The 16,415-nt window shown below is 39.1% G+C and overlaps 1 protein-coding gene across 2 annotated transcripts in view; it reads left to right on the top strand.

The window, feature by feature from the left end:
• whrna (whirlin a) overlaps window positions 1-16,415 on the top strand; it is a 112,710-nt gene that overhangs the window by 65,301 nt on the left and 30,994 nt on the right. For both annotated transcript variants that reach the window (XM_018685276.2, XM_018685278.2), the window contains 2 exons: window positions 10,431-10,639; window positions 14,260-14,296. In XM_018685276.2, the coding sequence (XP_018540792.1) occupies window positions 10,431-10,639; window positions 14,260-14,296 (246 nt within the window). The remainder of the gene's footprint in view (window positions 1-10,430; window positions 10,640-14,259; window positions 14,297-16,415) is intronic.

Consider the following 16,415-nt stretch of genomic DNA (forward strand, 5'->3'; position numbering starts at 1 on the left):
GGTACGGTAGTTTGTCAGACTGAGCAGCGAGTGTGACTGAACTGAGCTCTCAGCAGCACTGAGCGCACTGTTCACTGGATCGTAAAGAACCTTTGTCGTACACACTGGCCTTTTGTTGAAACCATTGTATGAAACAAGAGTAGAGCAGAATAGTGAACAGATAATGAAAGTTTACCGCTGGTTTACTTGAACGAACAGACGATTTGGGAGGTAAACACTGTGATTCAGTAAATCACCCAGAGGCTCTGACAGAAAGCAGCCTACAGATCTCATGTGTAATTTGTCCTGCGTATAAGACACTAAGACCTATAAGACACAGACGGTCTAACATGGACATTATTCTTTTATCCATAAATATTGTGTTGCACCGATGCTGTGTCTTTAATTTTGCTGTTTGTATGTCTATTGTTGCTTTTCAACCAAATACAGAAAAATGTTCTGTCAGCTGTTTTCCCTCTTTATAATCCTGGAGAGGTTTGTTGTTCTCTAAAGATTTACAGGGCCTGTAGCCAGTGGAAGGAAAACAACCCTCAGAAATTAAAATGATGTCATGACTTTCTTTGCCACAGCTTCCAATGAACCAAGAACTGAATCCCCTTAAATGTTTAACAGGATTATTGGTCAAAGTAGGTGATCAGCATACTCGTCTGTGATCGTATTACATGAGGTCTAAACTCCTAAAACTCTCATTAAGAATTTGGTTTGGGGTCTAAGGTTTTAGTCATGCGTTAAAAAATGAAAAATTATGCTAAAAATAAGACTTCATTCAGAGTCATGAACTTGTTTAAACAAGATGACAGTTGAGAGTTGTCAGAGCTGAAGGCCAAAACCTCCTCGCTCACTGCTCTATTTTAATGTCAAACCACTGTTTCTAGACCTGTCTCCTCTCTGAAATACTTTCTAGCAAGGAAATGTATTTCTCTAAGGCTTTGTGCTCATTTCAGGAAACTTTTGAGAGAGCAGGCTGTCAGGTCTCCATGAACAACCAAAGAGAAAAGATATATGATCTGCAGGCTGTATAACTGGGTGTCTGTAAGGCATGTTATCTGATTTCAAAGCCCTTATATAGTGTTGAGTTCTGTTTTTAAAATATTTTGTCTTATATGCAAATGAAGTCTTAGTCTTGTTTATGTACTGACCTTCCTGTGAAACATTCAAAATCATACACACTATCTTTAAATTCACCAGGGGACAGCTTTCATTTTCTAATTTTTTAAAAACAGTGATGTAAATCTTAGTCTCAGTTCCAATTGCCATGAACACGATTATAAAATTAAATTAAATTAATTAAATCTGCAGACACTTCAGTTTAAACAGAACTAAATGTTCAGAGGAACTGTGAAAACTAAAGCTAAGCTTTCTGTCTCTGAAATAATTAGTTCAGTGATTTATCTGATTCACAGTAAATCATTTTGACATTTGGAATTTTAAATAAATGGGTAGAGTTTTGCATAAAATCTAATTCCATCTATCATAACAAGACTAAGAGTCTACAGTCATGCTAGCAGCTCAGTGAGGTTGTTACTTTGAGCTCAATGCTGACATCAACATACTAACATGTTTTTTAAGAAGTATTAGATCGTAAACAAGAATATGGAACAATTTACATTTTAAAAAGATTATGTTCAGGATCAAAGTTATTACAGTTCATATCTTGGGGACCATGAAAATCTGAGGAACAGTCAGGGCATCACCAAAGTCAGTAGGAATCAGCCTCTGTAAACTATGAAATGTGTGTACAAAATTTCATGGCAATTCATGTAATAGCTCTTGAGATATTTCAAACTGGTCCAAAGTGGTGGACAGGCCTTTACCTGGAGCCATGCTGCTAACATGGCTAAAAATACACCAACGCACACTTGCTTTCCTCAGGGTGTCTAGACATACAGTGAACCCACACCAGTTCAGGAAGTCGCCACAGACCTCTATAAAGTTGAACTTACATGGTTGGTCAAAGGAAACATGGAGCATTTAACATGCAGACTACTGAGTGAACATCTGAGAAAATAATTAGCTCAATATTAAAGGTTATTTCACTAGGTGCTGTTTAATAGTTATAAGTGGTAATGAAAACGTTTCAGTTCAATAATCAATTACTCGTTTAAGCAGTTTGTCAAACATTAATGTCCCTGTTTCCAGTGAAAGTGAGATGTGAGGATTTTCTGTGTTCCTGTGTTACATCAGCAGGCTCACCAGAAGAGCACTGTTTCAGAGCAGATGTTATCCAAACATTTCTGAGTAGCTCTTTTCCAAACTCTACAAGAGGCTCCACAGACTGAGGCTCATTTAATGGATCTGTTTTTGTGAGCCACCATCCTCCTACCAGCTTGAACTCTTTGTTAAGACCCGGTGACAAGCAGCAGAAAGAGTTCCCTGCTGGTCTGATGCACACGGTCTGGCTCTTCACACCAATCTTAGCTTTGGGCCACTCCATATGATGCAGTTTAACACATCAGTGTGTGGCATAGGGATTATTTGAAGCAGTCTGGATGTGTGAGTCATTAGTATGCTCATGCAGGATCAGTCAGTCAGGCTTACACACTCAGATTTCACTCAGTGTGTCTCGCTTCACTGCTGTCAGAGTTGCATCATTAAGATGTTCTTCCTGCTTCGCAGATCAGCTTGTTTTTAAAGAGGAGCAGTGGTGAAAGGTTTTCCAAAGAGATTTATCAGTGTATAAATGTATATATTGTCAGTATTTTATTTCCCTGTGTACAAAAGCATACACAAAGACTTCAATACAAACATTTAACAGTTATCACTGATGTCTAGTGAACATAACTCGCCAGTCGGCTTCCCTAAAAGCCTCCTTAATGTTTCATATTGACATTTAGGTTAAATATATGTATAGAGCAAAGCACCTTAAATGTTACTACTGCTCTTCAGTGTGGTCTTATATCAGTCATAAGGACACTGGTTGTTAAATTTAAAGATTTAAAGCTTCCTGTGTTTACGTTGAGAGGTATACTTGTAGTGATTGGTTTTGTGGTTTCAGGACAAATTCAGTTATAATTCTACTTTATTGTTTTTGCTGAAGATCATGCCCAGTTAATGTAAGTGTGCATTATGCACATCTGCAAGGATGGTGGTATAGTGTGTAAGCGTATATACCTCTGAAAGTACGATACTATGGGACAAGGTTACAAGATTACATTTCTTTGTTTATTTGGTGCAAAGACAAAAACTGACACATGTAGCTCTTATTTATTTATTTCTGCATATTTCATATTTATTTCTAATAAATAAAAGTTATAAGAATACAATGTGACTTAAGAGTCCTCCACTATGTTACAATTATCTGCTTTCTGGAGTGTTTCTGTCAGCTGGAAAAAATGTGGTGACCTTTTGAGTAAAGTATCATAGTTCATTGCTGTGAATCCGTACACCAGAAAACAATCAATATCAGCTCTCATTCTGGTGTATGAGGATGAACTGAGCCACTGACAACAGTATCTCTGTGATTTGTGAGCCTTGCCTGCTTTATTCAGATGTGACACAATGCAAAAAGGCTGCATGGTTAGAGTTCATGAATTTAGTAAGTTATCAGATTGACCCTGATAGTCAATAGCTGCAGTGGGAGCTGGGCATAGAAAGGACAAAGCTGAAGAGATATAATTAGAGGAAGGAAAAAAATTGTGGAAGGGAAGAGAGTGTGAGGGAGATATAGAGGGTGAGGAGGAAGGAAAGACAAAGGAGGACGGAAAGAGGAAACCGAGTAGAGAGGAGAAATTAAACACGAAGAAGGGATAACAGGAGGGGGAGAATCATATTTAATGAAAGGCACAGCAGACTGCTAAAATAGTAAAATAAATCAAGAAATGACTTGTTAAAAGCTGCACAGATTATAACGAGCGATACACAGAAAGGTACAGGAGCCAAGGGGTCCAATTAAAGTTTAATCATTTCCAGGGAAGGTCTCAAACTGAAGATAAATGTGTTGTCTGGACTTTGGCAAACTCCACGTATTCATCCCCTCTCGTTCTGGGAGAAGCTACAGTTCATCTAAAACTCTAATCTATTACAAATTCTGCCCATTTAAGAAGACAAAGGTATAAAGGATTTGGACGGATGCATACTAGTCGATATCTAATCTCTCCACTGTTCTCCTCACTCTGCCAGGAGACAGGAGCAAGGAGGAGGAAATGTCAGGAGAGCTGAAGTATGAGAGGCATGTACTGGAGACAGGCAGCCCACACACTGATTCTCACTTCCTCTAGGAAAAAAAAAGTGTCTATGATGATCGAACTACTGTGATTGAGATACAGTATCATCACTCGAGACAGATTCTCAGCTGGTTAGAGACACATTTGACCACAGTTTTATTATTGTGAGAATGTCCCTGACTGTGTTGAGGAAGCATCCAGAACAAAGCTCCTAAACACAGTCTGAGGTACCTAGATGTATGGATTAAAGGTGAAAGTTTTTTAGTCATTTAGGTTAAACTTAAAGATGCTATATGTACGTTTTTGCTATCACTACACAGCCAGCATTAGCATGAACAGCTGTTTACGTACCATTGTTACCAGGTTAGAATACGCCCTCTGGACACCGCTACATCTTCATCCTCTCATGTTGGACTGAGGGCAGACTGGAAGCTACAGTGATGAACGGGGGCTAGCAGGTTAGCATGCTAACTTCAGTAGCAAAAAAGTGCTTTCCTGCCAGAGACAGCTTTTGGCGAAACTAAAGTTTGATGCACAACTTCTCCTCTAGACTGCTAAGGATACAGCTGGTAATACTGCAGAATTTTAACCAAATTCAACCCTTTTAATAGATGTTTTTGTTTATGTCGCTTTATGCTTGAAATATCCATAAGCACCCACTGCAGCGCTCTTCACTAGCTTTGCTGTGTGATCAAGCACACTTTTTCTCCTTAGCAGTGGTCGCAGTTTTCACCCCTAGGACTGAATCGACAACGACAGAGTCTGGCTTCAAACTAATAAGTAGTCAGACTTCATTGGTCTGTTCCAGGAGGCAGGTTTAATGAGTGATCTGGATAACTCTGCTGATTAAGAGCCAGAAATTAGGCAGTGTTGTATATTGGAGGAGTTTCAGGGTTTTACTCTGCAAAGTTCTCTGGATTACTCCAAATAGATGGCTTGTGTCTGATTAAAACAGCTTTTTATGCTAAAAACAAGAGTTAAAGGTTTCTTTCCTGCTTGAAAACTGTTTATCATTAACAAACTAAGCATTTTGCCAGGTATTGTACAGAGGTTGATTGCATTGCCATGATTTTTTTCTGGATCTGGAGTCTGGATATGTCTGAATACAACACTCTCCAGGACAAAGAGATGGAATGCTAGAAAAGGAAGCATTTAGGTGAACGAGGCTCCAAAAGGCCAGATAAAACCAATTCACTGTTCTTAATGTAGCTTTAGGGATCAGTGGTATGGAGCTGACACTTTATCCCTCTATCTCCCCTCTGTGTGTTCACCACCATTCAACCCTGAGCCGTCTGACCCAGACTGTTCATCACACAGCGCTGATAATGTCAGAGGAATCTTTGACAATTGTCCTGATCAAATGGCTCAAGTGAGACAATTCAAAGGGAGTGTAACAGTCTGTCTGCTCATCTCGACTGTCTGCTGTCACTGCTCTGCGGCAGTGTTTCAAACAGACGTCACAGTCCACATTTGCACCGTCTGAGATCCTTTTTGACATTTATAAAATACTGTTGTGGATGCATAAACACATGGCTGTACTGTAGGGTCTTCTTTTATGGAATACAGATCAAAACATGATAGTACTTCACATATACGAACACAAGAATCTGCACAGTTATCAGTGGGGGTTGCTCTCAGTATTCCACCATTTAGAAAGTTTGGTTGGCTTTTTCTATTGAAAACAAAACCTATGTTGTTGTGTTGTTTCACTACATAGAAAAAATTCCAAATACTGAGATGACTAATCCTAATAAACAGGTCTCTCTGTTCATTCTTGCTGCAGGAGTACAGTGGTTAAGTTATAGACTATACCATTATTTAAAAAAAGAATTAGAGAAAAATCTGTAATTCTGTACAAAGTGAATCATTGTTAAGGAGAACAGGCATCAGGACCACCATGTCACTGCGATCACAAAGTCATCTTGTGAAGGCACAAAGAAAAGCGAGCGGAGGAAGGAGCCAGAATAGATTTTTTAGGCGCAATTAGTCTGAGCAGAAGAAGGCAGGGGATATGATTCATCACTTACCACTTGCCAAGTGATGCACTTTAATTTGCATTTAAATCTGTCTACAAATGGAGAGAATCCTTTTCTTTTAAGGATTATTTGTAAGGCAGCACAGTGGAGAGAGACAATAATTGTTAGTGGTTCTGTAGTTTTTTGGCTTAATCTTTTTACTAGTCACTTGATGATTACTTTTTTTTTAGTCACTCTGTAACTTCAGAATTAGCAAACTTATTAGTATTATTATTGTGGATTATGTTGTAGAGCTTATAGACTTATCTGCTGGCTGATTAAAGTGTTGCTCTCTCTAGTGAAGCTGCTTGAGTCAGTCAGTCACTGCCCCCTCTGATGAATGAGAGTCAGTATGTGACTGTGGATGTTAGCTCAGTCTCAAAACATTAGCCTGAAATGAATTCTGACTTTGTATTTAACCCCTGGATGCTGGTACAGATGTAAATCTTTAAAAACAAGATGATAGTCTCCTTGTTTAAAAAAAGGCTAATTAATTTCCTAAAACAACTGGGTACTGTAGTCTGTAGCAAACACTATTCAAATAGCAGTACATGTGCTGGGAGTTATTTTCAGCTGCGGAGTAATAAACATTTGTTACTCTAGTGGGAATGTATGATGCAACGGTGTGACTCACAGAGAATACATGGCATTACATTATTTTTGGACTTTTTATGTGATTTTCTAACAATAAGATTTTTTTCTCCTGCGTGGTCCTGGTGAATCCTCTGTCACATCCAGATGTGTGTTCACAGCTGCAGGGAGAATCAGTTTGGACACGCAGAGTTTATAATTGGGAGAGTTTTTGTAAAACTTTGTGAGGCGTGTCACCACGGCCAATCGAACTACACTCTGCCGCCTGAGTTGTTTTCCTCTCTGTATGAAGAATGTGTTATTGTTACATAGCACCATTGATTAGCACTTTAATCGTAAACATCATTGCTATTGGTTGTTGTTTAATTGCCCACAATGCAGCGCTGCGACTGCGCCTCTGGTGTGGTGCAGAGATTGATCATGAAAAATGAAGTGCTTGTGACTCAGGACAGGGCCCATCTACTCTCAAATAGAAGTATAATGAGGGAGAGGAGGAGAGCACAGAGGAGCAGAATAATGAGAAGAGAGAAAGAGATGGAGAGAGAGAGAGAGTGAGTGAGAGGGAAGGAAAGATGTTAGTGGCGATGTGATGGCGGTAGGAGATGCAGCAGCACAGTCAAGTGACTCAACTTTAACCACATGAGTGAGTGTGTGCAGATATCTACTGTCTTTATTTACACAATGTGGTTGTTTTTGCTTTATTTTTTTCTTGTTCCTATGGAAGAGAACACGACAAATAACTTGTGAAGGAGTTCACATTCCAAATATTGAATAATCCATCCTGAACCATTAGAATAATAATGAAATTTAGAACAAGATTAATGCTGTATATTGGCGTTCTCTGTTCCGTTCCTCTGTAATTAACAGTGTGGTTTTGAATGAGGCGTGCAGGGTCATAAAACTCAATCAGCGCGTAATTAGAGTCAGAATCAAAGTTCCATTCATTTGTCAAATACAATAGGTGCAGTAATCTGACTCGACTTAACTGCTGCTGACACACTGCGGTGGTGCGAAGTACAGGGCTGATAACAGCAGCGCAGGCCAAAATGTTATCTGGGCTGAACATACAAACAGATGTAAATACCTTGTTTTGACTTGTCATAGGAGGAAAGGCACAGTTTCTAACAATGGCTCTGTTACATTAAAGTGTCCCAGTAAGATATGATAGTGTTACAGTGAGACCATCAGCAGTTACTGACCCAAGTCCTCTCTGGTAACTCTTTACAAACCTTATGCACCTGGACACCTGGACTTTTGGTGGGCCATTCAAGGACACATGCAGTAGAGATATATCCCAAGGCCACACCAGCATTTTCTCGACTGTGTACCTCACGTCTTTGTCACTGAAAGGTGAACCTTCACCCCCATCTGAGGATGTTAGCAGGTGCCCTTCTGTGACCTGTCAGTATTTAGCTGCAGTTATCGTTCCATCAAATCTGACAGTTTCCCTGACCCTGCTGCTTTTGGCAAACTCTAAATACACGGTTGTACTGTTGCTTTTTACTTAGGAGAGGCTTCAGTAGCCACTATTCCATAAAGGTTTGATTGATGGAGTGCCTCTGGTTCTGCCATCTCTGCTGGAGGTACAGGGACCCTCTTGCCAGCTGCTGACTTGGGTCATGGGCTGTGTCACTCCCTCGTGCACTCTTTCACTGCCCTGTATATAATAGACGCTCAGTAGTATACGCAATAGTGAGCAGAAAATTTAGCTTTTGGACATTTATCACTGAAGTGAAGTGTCACACAACTGTAGAAAATGAGATCTATAAAATGGGACCCATTTTGCCAAAAACTAGTGTAGAATAATGGCTACGGCTCCGAAAACACTGAAACATCTGATTTTTTTTACCACTCACGACCACTCTGAAGTCTGAGTTTCATTTTTCTTCAATTGACAGAGATACTAGAGAGAGGATAATGACTGTTGTGTTTGTCTGTGCTTCTTTTGTGTACATTTCACAGCCATGTTTGTTCTCTAGCTTTGTCAGTGCCCAATGAAACTGAGATAAACCAAGTGGAACTCACACTAAAGTAAACTAAGCTTTGAGTTTGTCAAATACTGTGAAAAGTCCATAAGAAACACATTATTGACTCTTTTTTGTAAAGCAAACAGCTGGAACAAACAGCTTGTAATCTGTCTTAAAATCTGTGTCTCATCCCTGAGGATTCAGCTCAGCCTGACAGCATGAATAAGAAGTGTTTGCTGTGGCAGACGTGTGTCCTCACTGCAGTGGCGCTTGTTAGGGTTGATTGATTGATTGCATTTGTAACTACAGTTTTGATTATGTGTCCCTTATTTGCAATCAAATGGCCATACTACAAATTAATACACATTGTGCCATTGTAGGGGCTGATGAAGGCGGCAGTTTATATGGAGGGTGTCCTCAGCTACCCCTGTGCTGTAGAGGTGCTGCTGTGCATTAGCAGTGACAGATTTGCTGTTGGGTCACCTCCACTTGTTGGAAAACACCCAAAAAACTAAAACGTATGAGATTCTGAATGTCTTTAATCTCTAGTTTGCATTTGCTGCAGCTCAGAGAGAACATTGAAATGACTATGAGGCTCGGTTGGTTGACCAGAGTAAAATGGGAATAAAACAAAAAGGCAGAAAGTGACATTTGGGGAATTTTGTAAAATGCTAAGCACTACATCAAGTCTAAATGCCAAACAATGTAATTTACAAGACCAGTGACTCTTTGCTGTTTTGTAAAGTGGGAGTGGCGAGCTCATCCCCTGTAGCTAATTTATGACACTATTATAGTGACAGATAAAGTTAATAGTCAGTGTAAGGCACGAGGATGACCAAACTACCTGACGTTAATTTCTTAACCCACAATCTTTCTTTACATTTGGACACAGGATGATTTGTTACCACAGTTTCTGCACTGTGACTTTCATACTAATGGTCACTTAATATAAGATGTTGAAATGAAAGAATTATTTGCACTTATATTGCAGTTTACACAATATTTATGTAAGGTGATGATATTATTATTATATGATATTATATATGACAAACGTGGAGAACATGCTCAGAAATTTTTCCATGTTTACAGAAACATTTGCAGTGGTGCACACCTCTATCACAGAGATAATATTATGGACAGATTGCATCTGAGTCACAACTGATACTGCAGAGATTAAGCCAAGCGAGGCAGATGTACAGATTCAGAGCGCCAGAAACGAGCAGTGTGAGGCTGAGATGGTGCTTTTGCTTTCGCACAGATGAGGATCTCTGATACACCTCAGTGAGTTGACCTCAACCATTAGTATGGACATGATTATACTCCTTCTGCCACTGCCTCCAGGCTCAGCCCCTTGATAGAATGTGAAATTACATATGAGCGTTTTCAATCACATATTTAACAGGTCTGGTCTTGAACCTGTCAGCGAGAAGAGAATACTTTTATCTTTGTGTAATTATTTCTGTTCGCTGCCTAACCTGAGAGAGCCACAACTTTTAACAAGAAACCTACAGCCTTATTATCCCACTCTGATCCATTAAACATTTTACACACCTCCACCACCTCCATCTTTTACATCACCTCTCTCTGACCCTTGATCTATGAACCTGTGCATGTGACAGTCTCTACCTGGTCCATCCTCGCCGCCTTGCTCAGCCCCTCCCGCCACGCCTCTCTCTTCCCTCCCGTCCGTGCAGGTTGGCGACCAGATCTTGGAGGTGAACGGCCGCAGCTTCCTGAGCATCCCGCACGATGAAGCCGTCAGGGTCCTGAAGTCGTCGCGGCACCTGATGATGACGGTGAAAGACGTGGGCCGCCTGCCGCATGCCAGGACGGTGGTGGGTGAGACCAAGTGGATTGCCAGCTCGCAGATCGCAGAGAGCTCTGCCAACAGCAGCGTGGCAGGGTGAGTTTCTAAACCCGCTTAGAAAATGTGATTCAAGAGTTCCACTCACTAATCCGTTTTTACGTTGTATTAATTTCTAAGGTAACAAGCAACAAAGTTACATTTTGAGAAATTAAAACATCAAGTGGAAAATGTTGGTTCATTCAGGTGAATTATTAATCATCGTCAACACAGAAATTCAGTGCTGAATGAATGATGAATAACTGAATGAATGAAGATAAATCCTGTTAAAATAATAAATAAACTTCAGTTTCCTCTTGAACTCAGCCACCCACAGAGAAAAAAACACATTAAAGCACATAAAACAAAATGAAGGTAATAAAATAACACAGTGGTAGTAAAAATAAAATGGTTTTTGTTTTTCAAAATGCTCTCTTGTGAGAGATAAAAACAAGTTAACTGATAATATCAACCCTAACACAGTTCAAGCCAGAGGAAATTTAAAGGAATAGTTTGCCATTTTAGGACAGAACTCTAATTTGCTTTCTTGCCCGGAGTTAGACAAGTAGATTGATACCACTCTTGTGTCTGTCCATTGAATATGAAGCTACAGCCAGGAGATGGTTAGCTTAGTTTAGCACAAGACTGAAAGCTAGCCCAGCTTTGTCCAGTGCTAACAAAATCCACCTCCCAGCACCTCTGACGCTTAATATTTAACACATTAAATTTCTTTTGTTTAATCTGTGCAGAATCCAAAGTGTGAAATTGGCAGCTTCACAATGATGACAAGACTCCCCCTGTTTCCAGATTCTGTTAAGGCCACAGACATTAGAGTGGTATCGATCTTCTCATCTAACTGTCAGCAAAAAAGCAAATAAGCATATTTCTTATGATGAAGTAATCCTTTAAGTCAGGTCTTGTCCAGAACATTTCATTTTGGGCTGTAAATCAGAGATCAGAATCATCTCTGAAACCTTTGTAATACAAAATAATTCTATTGTATCATTTGCCACACATAAGATGATTAAAACAACTGCATATGAGCAAGACAATAACCTGTCAATGTAAATTCATTTACCTGAGTCATTCTTTTAACTGTTTGTTAGGCTTTTCAACACAGATCATTTTCGTCAGGTTAGTAACTCTGTCATTTACTAAGCCTGTCTCTTTGCACGTAGCACAGAGACTTTCAGATGTTAAGGGATTTACCAACGAGTAAGGAACTATCAAGAACTGTCACATTGTTAACACAACAGAGGGAAGTTTCACATTTTATTTTCACAGTGTATGGGCTGCTAGCTTGGATTTAAAACCACAGATCACTGAAGACATCACAGAAGATTTTATTCTTTCCTGATTATTTAAAACAAATTTGAAACTACGATAGTTTCACTGATGAAAAGCTTATCTTTTTCCTGTTTACAGTCCAGCAGGAAAAAGACTGAAAAACATCCCCCCTGCCTTAGAGTAAAGTAGACTCCACAGTCTTTACCGGACTGTTGTGATCAGACGTCTGTCTCGGTGATGGCGGGACTCTCACTCACAACCGTTTGCGGAAAAAAAAAACATGCAGCTTTGTTTGAAAAATGCCAGAGCTCCTCTAAAAATGCCACACCTGAGCGACTCATCTGCAGCTCATGACCTGGAATAAATGTGATCCCCAACAACCAAATTAAAGTCTGATGTAAATGCCAGACTAATTTTCTCATCAACTCCGTAACACCCAACACGACAGCCCAACAAGTCAGAACTTGTAATTCTCCAAAACAAACACAGCTTTAAAATGCATTTAACGTTTACATCGACAATTAATTTCTGTCAAATTCCCCCCCCCAGAGACGTCTCGCAATGGTTATTACAGTGTTTCTTGCAGAGGCAGCACAGTTGAGACAGATGTTGTTCTCTGTGTGTACTCTTTTTTTCCACTCTGGTGTCTCTGCACAAAAACTAATAAGACATACCTGAAACAACAGCATGGTTTTTTTTTTTGTTTGTTTCATCTGGAGTTAAAATGTCATTCAAAACTATGAATGAATTTACGTGAATGTCATGAATACATTTACATAATTCCTACAGAGTATTGAAGTTTAATTTGAAAATTTTAATAATTTAAAAAGGAAGAATTGGAAAATGCAAGTAAAACAGTTGCCTCCTTGAAAGACTAGGTGCTTGAAACAATGTGTTATTAAGAATTTTGTGTCTTTAGCTTGTCTCTAGCTTCAGAAACTGTTTCACTTTTCATCAAATTTTAAGTAATGATATAAAATACTCACCAGAGGGCAGGAAAAAAAAATGTATTCTCTGTTTTACTAATCATTTTTTGTCTTTACTATGTTGCATACATAAACTTAGAGAAACTCCATGAATAAATTTTCATTATTTATGGATTTATTTCACATTTTTTCACAGTTTTGAATAAGAAAAATTGTGCCAAGAGCAGGTAATTAAGTTAAGAGTTGAAACTTTGGGTAATGTTGCAGCTAGGAATAAAGTTTTACTGAAGAATTTGTTCTGTACTGCCTGGGTTGCCATGTTGCATATTTTAATTTGCATATATTTCAGTGAGATTATAGTGCTGCGCACATTCACAGTATTTGGTTTAGCATCTAATCCTTAAAAAGTGCCAATTATCTGACAGTACAGGGAGGAGCGGCCAGGGAGGAGACATTTTAAAAATCAGTAAGAAAAGAGAATAACTGGCTGTTTTGGTCTCAGAAGTCAACTGGGCTAATTGAATTTGAATCCCAAAACAGGTCTCCACGCTGAGTTTAATGTGCCGTTGCAGGTGGGATTGCAGTATTCTTCGAACTCTGGTTTAATTATATATTTTCATTATTTCTGGCCCTGAGGGCAGCACTTTGAGTTGTCACGTTTACTCGTGGATTTAGAGCCTATTACTTCGTGGGCACTTGAGGATGTAAAGACTGGTGCTGAAAAAATTACACACTTTTCAAAATACTGTACTCAGAGAGAGAGTGAGTGTATTGGTGTGTGTCTGTGACATGCATTTCAATGTCTGCACTTTAATTTTATTGAAAAGCCTGACTGGAGGACATGCACATTTAACGTTTCCTGTAAAAATGCCTTTTCTGCTCAGCATTCTCTCTAAGGAACATGGGAGCCATGACGAGAGATTTAAAAATCTGTGCTACTCTGCATTTATCAGCCTGTGATAAATGAGAAATATATTCAAAAAGATGAAAAGCTGTCAGTCAAGATATTTCAAATCCTCTTTTCCATTCCTAGCTCCAAGATATATAAAAAAAAAAAAATCAAAATATAAATAACTTCACATTGTGCATGTGTGTATGAGTGTATGTAAAAGCAGTGTAAAGATACCTTCAGTCCAATAAATTATCCCTTACTCGGCACTAAAAAAACATGATGTCACAGGTCAGATGCAGGTTGTAAATAATAGAAAAGCATATCTATCATTAACACAGTATAATAATGAAGCTGCAGTTTGTAGTCAGGTTATGTATTATTACAGAGTTTACATTTTAATAATTTTATTACCTTTATATTTTTTCATCCAGCTGTGCTAGTTCTTTGTCTTTCCATAATAGTGATTACATTTTAATCAATAGACCAGTGACATTATTATTTATATGTGCATATATGAATGAGGACTTCGCTGTCCTTCAGTGATTAATTTGTCTTCTTCCTCTGCTTCTGTGCAGCTTCTCATTAGACCAAGGAGCTTCTGCACCAGGAAAGGTGAGTAATTTGCTTTTTGTGTGTGTATGTTTCAGCGTGATGAGTCTTTTCTCTTGGGATATAATTATCTATCTGTATGTCGGATTGTCTGTTAACACCACCTTTGGCCTGGAAAATGGTATTTAAGAGTTGCAGTGATGCAGCGGTCGTTGACACCGCTGTTTGAGCAGTATCTGTCAAGTCTTACCTTTTACCTGTCCAACACACATTTTGAAGTCTTGGCTAAGAAAACCTCCCATATTCTCACAGTATCACTTAACATACCTTATTTTTTAAATGTTATTTTTATTAAATATAACCCAAATTGAAGTTTCATTCAATCAAAAAACCTGATCAAGCAAAATAAAAAAACACAGAAATTGTTCCAGCACTGAACACAGCACAGCACATATGTGTTTATTTAAGTTGTTTATCAAGCAAAGAGGTCAAACATTTGTTGGTTCCAACTTTTTAAATGTTTGAATAACGAGCACAGTGATCACAATTCAAAATAAAAATCTAAAATCATCAGCACATAAAAAATAAGTCTAAACAGCCAACAGTAGCATTAACAGCTTCACTTACCAGTCTAGTCTCGTCACTTTCCGATAATGACTCAGTGTAGCGTCCAGTCTGCCCCGAAGACGTAGTGTTGCTAGGAGGGCGTACTCTAACCTCGTGAATTGTAAACAGAACAATGGCTGAGGCTCTTGCTCTTACAAATAGCCCCTATAATTCCCCCAAGGCTTTCAAACACACCCCATCAGCAAAACCAGGCTTGTTATTACCCTATACCATGAAGTGTCCTTAACTCACTCATCACACAGTGTACTTCCATTGCCTTTACTGTTGACTTTGACTGTGACTTTGTAAAGCAAGAGGGAGTGTGCTGGAATGGAGAAATAAGAGGAAGAAAGTTGGAAGAGACAGCAGCTGATGGAAGGGGAAAAGGGGAGGTGAGAGTGAGGGTAGGAAGGTGAAAGAGAGAGCTCACTTTTCATTAAGGAGGCTCTGTTGGACAGTCTTCGCCTGACGCCACGTAGAAACACCGTAAGAGAGATTAGAGTGAGTTAAGATGGAGGTTGGGGGTATTTTTGAGAATACAAGAAATACATTTCCTCCAGGCTGGGGTCCAAAGAGGGTTTAAAAGTAAATTATAGATGCGGCTTTAAAACTGTTAGCCTTTTAACACAAGCACTGGTGTGCACAGCAGTGGCCTTTTTGTCAAAGGTGCCCTTTTCAGACAGAAGAACCTAGATTAGATTGTATCTGGGGAACTTCTACCTGAGTAATTCTGCAGGAATATACATATACATTAATAAGTGTTGCAGTATTCCCACTACACAGAGGTTGCTGAATCCATTTACTCACCAAACCAACAGATTGGTATGTACCTAATAAGAAAAATAGGTTGTTTATCAGTGCCTCTCAATTGTATGGATAAGATCTGGTGGAATTATGTAATTTGAACTGCTTGGTCAAGCGTGTCCTCATGGTTAAAAGAATCTAGCATGCAACTGCACACTCTGGTGTTTTAGTCACAAGTAAAACTACTAGAAACCCTCTCAGTTCTTTCTGTTATTTTCTATGTTTTCTCTCTTCACAGTACAACTTAAAGATTAGCAGATAATCAAGAAGGAAATATAAGTATAGCTCATTTAAAAGCATTTAAACTAAAGACCAGAATGACCAAAGTCATTTTTTTTGTGAGGACAGTTTCCACCATTAACGCTTACGATGAACACTTACACTATGATACTATATTAGTAGTGCCAGTAAGAGCATTGCAGCTACAACAGCATCTGTACAACTAATATGATCTGTGGATTTCCTGTGTGCAGTAGCTGGAGTGTTACAGGGTCGTGTGTGAAAAAGCATTTCTGCTCTCCAGCAGCCTCCTCTAGTCAGCCTGGAGAATTTATGACCACTTGGTTGCCTTCATCCTCTCCAGGAATTTACAGGACACTTGCCTTCCCATCCCAGTCTCCTATCCAGTGTGTGCAGAGAAATAAGTCAAGTTCCATGTGATGAAAAACCATCAGAACTGTGAGAGGTGCCTCACTGCAGCTGTTGAGCTGGGACTAACCGTGTAAAGAAACTAAAGATTGTATTGTAAAGAAGGTCAGAAATACATGTTTAC

This window comes from Lates calcarifer, linkage group LG9, assembly GCF_001640805.2.
Source record: "Lates calcarifer isolate ASB-BC8 linkage group LG9, TLL_Latcal_v3, whole genome shotgun sequence".
Lineage (NCBI taxonomy): Eukaryota > Metazoa > Chordata > Actinopteri > Centropomidae > Lates > Lates calcarifer.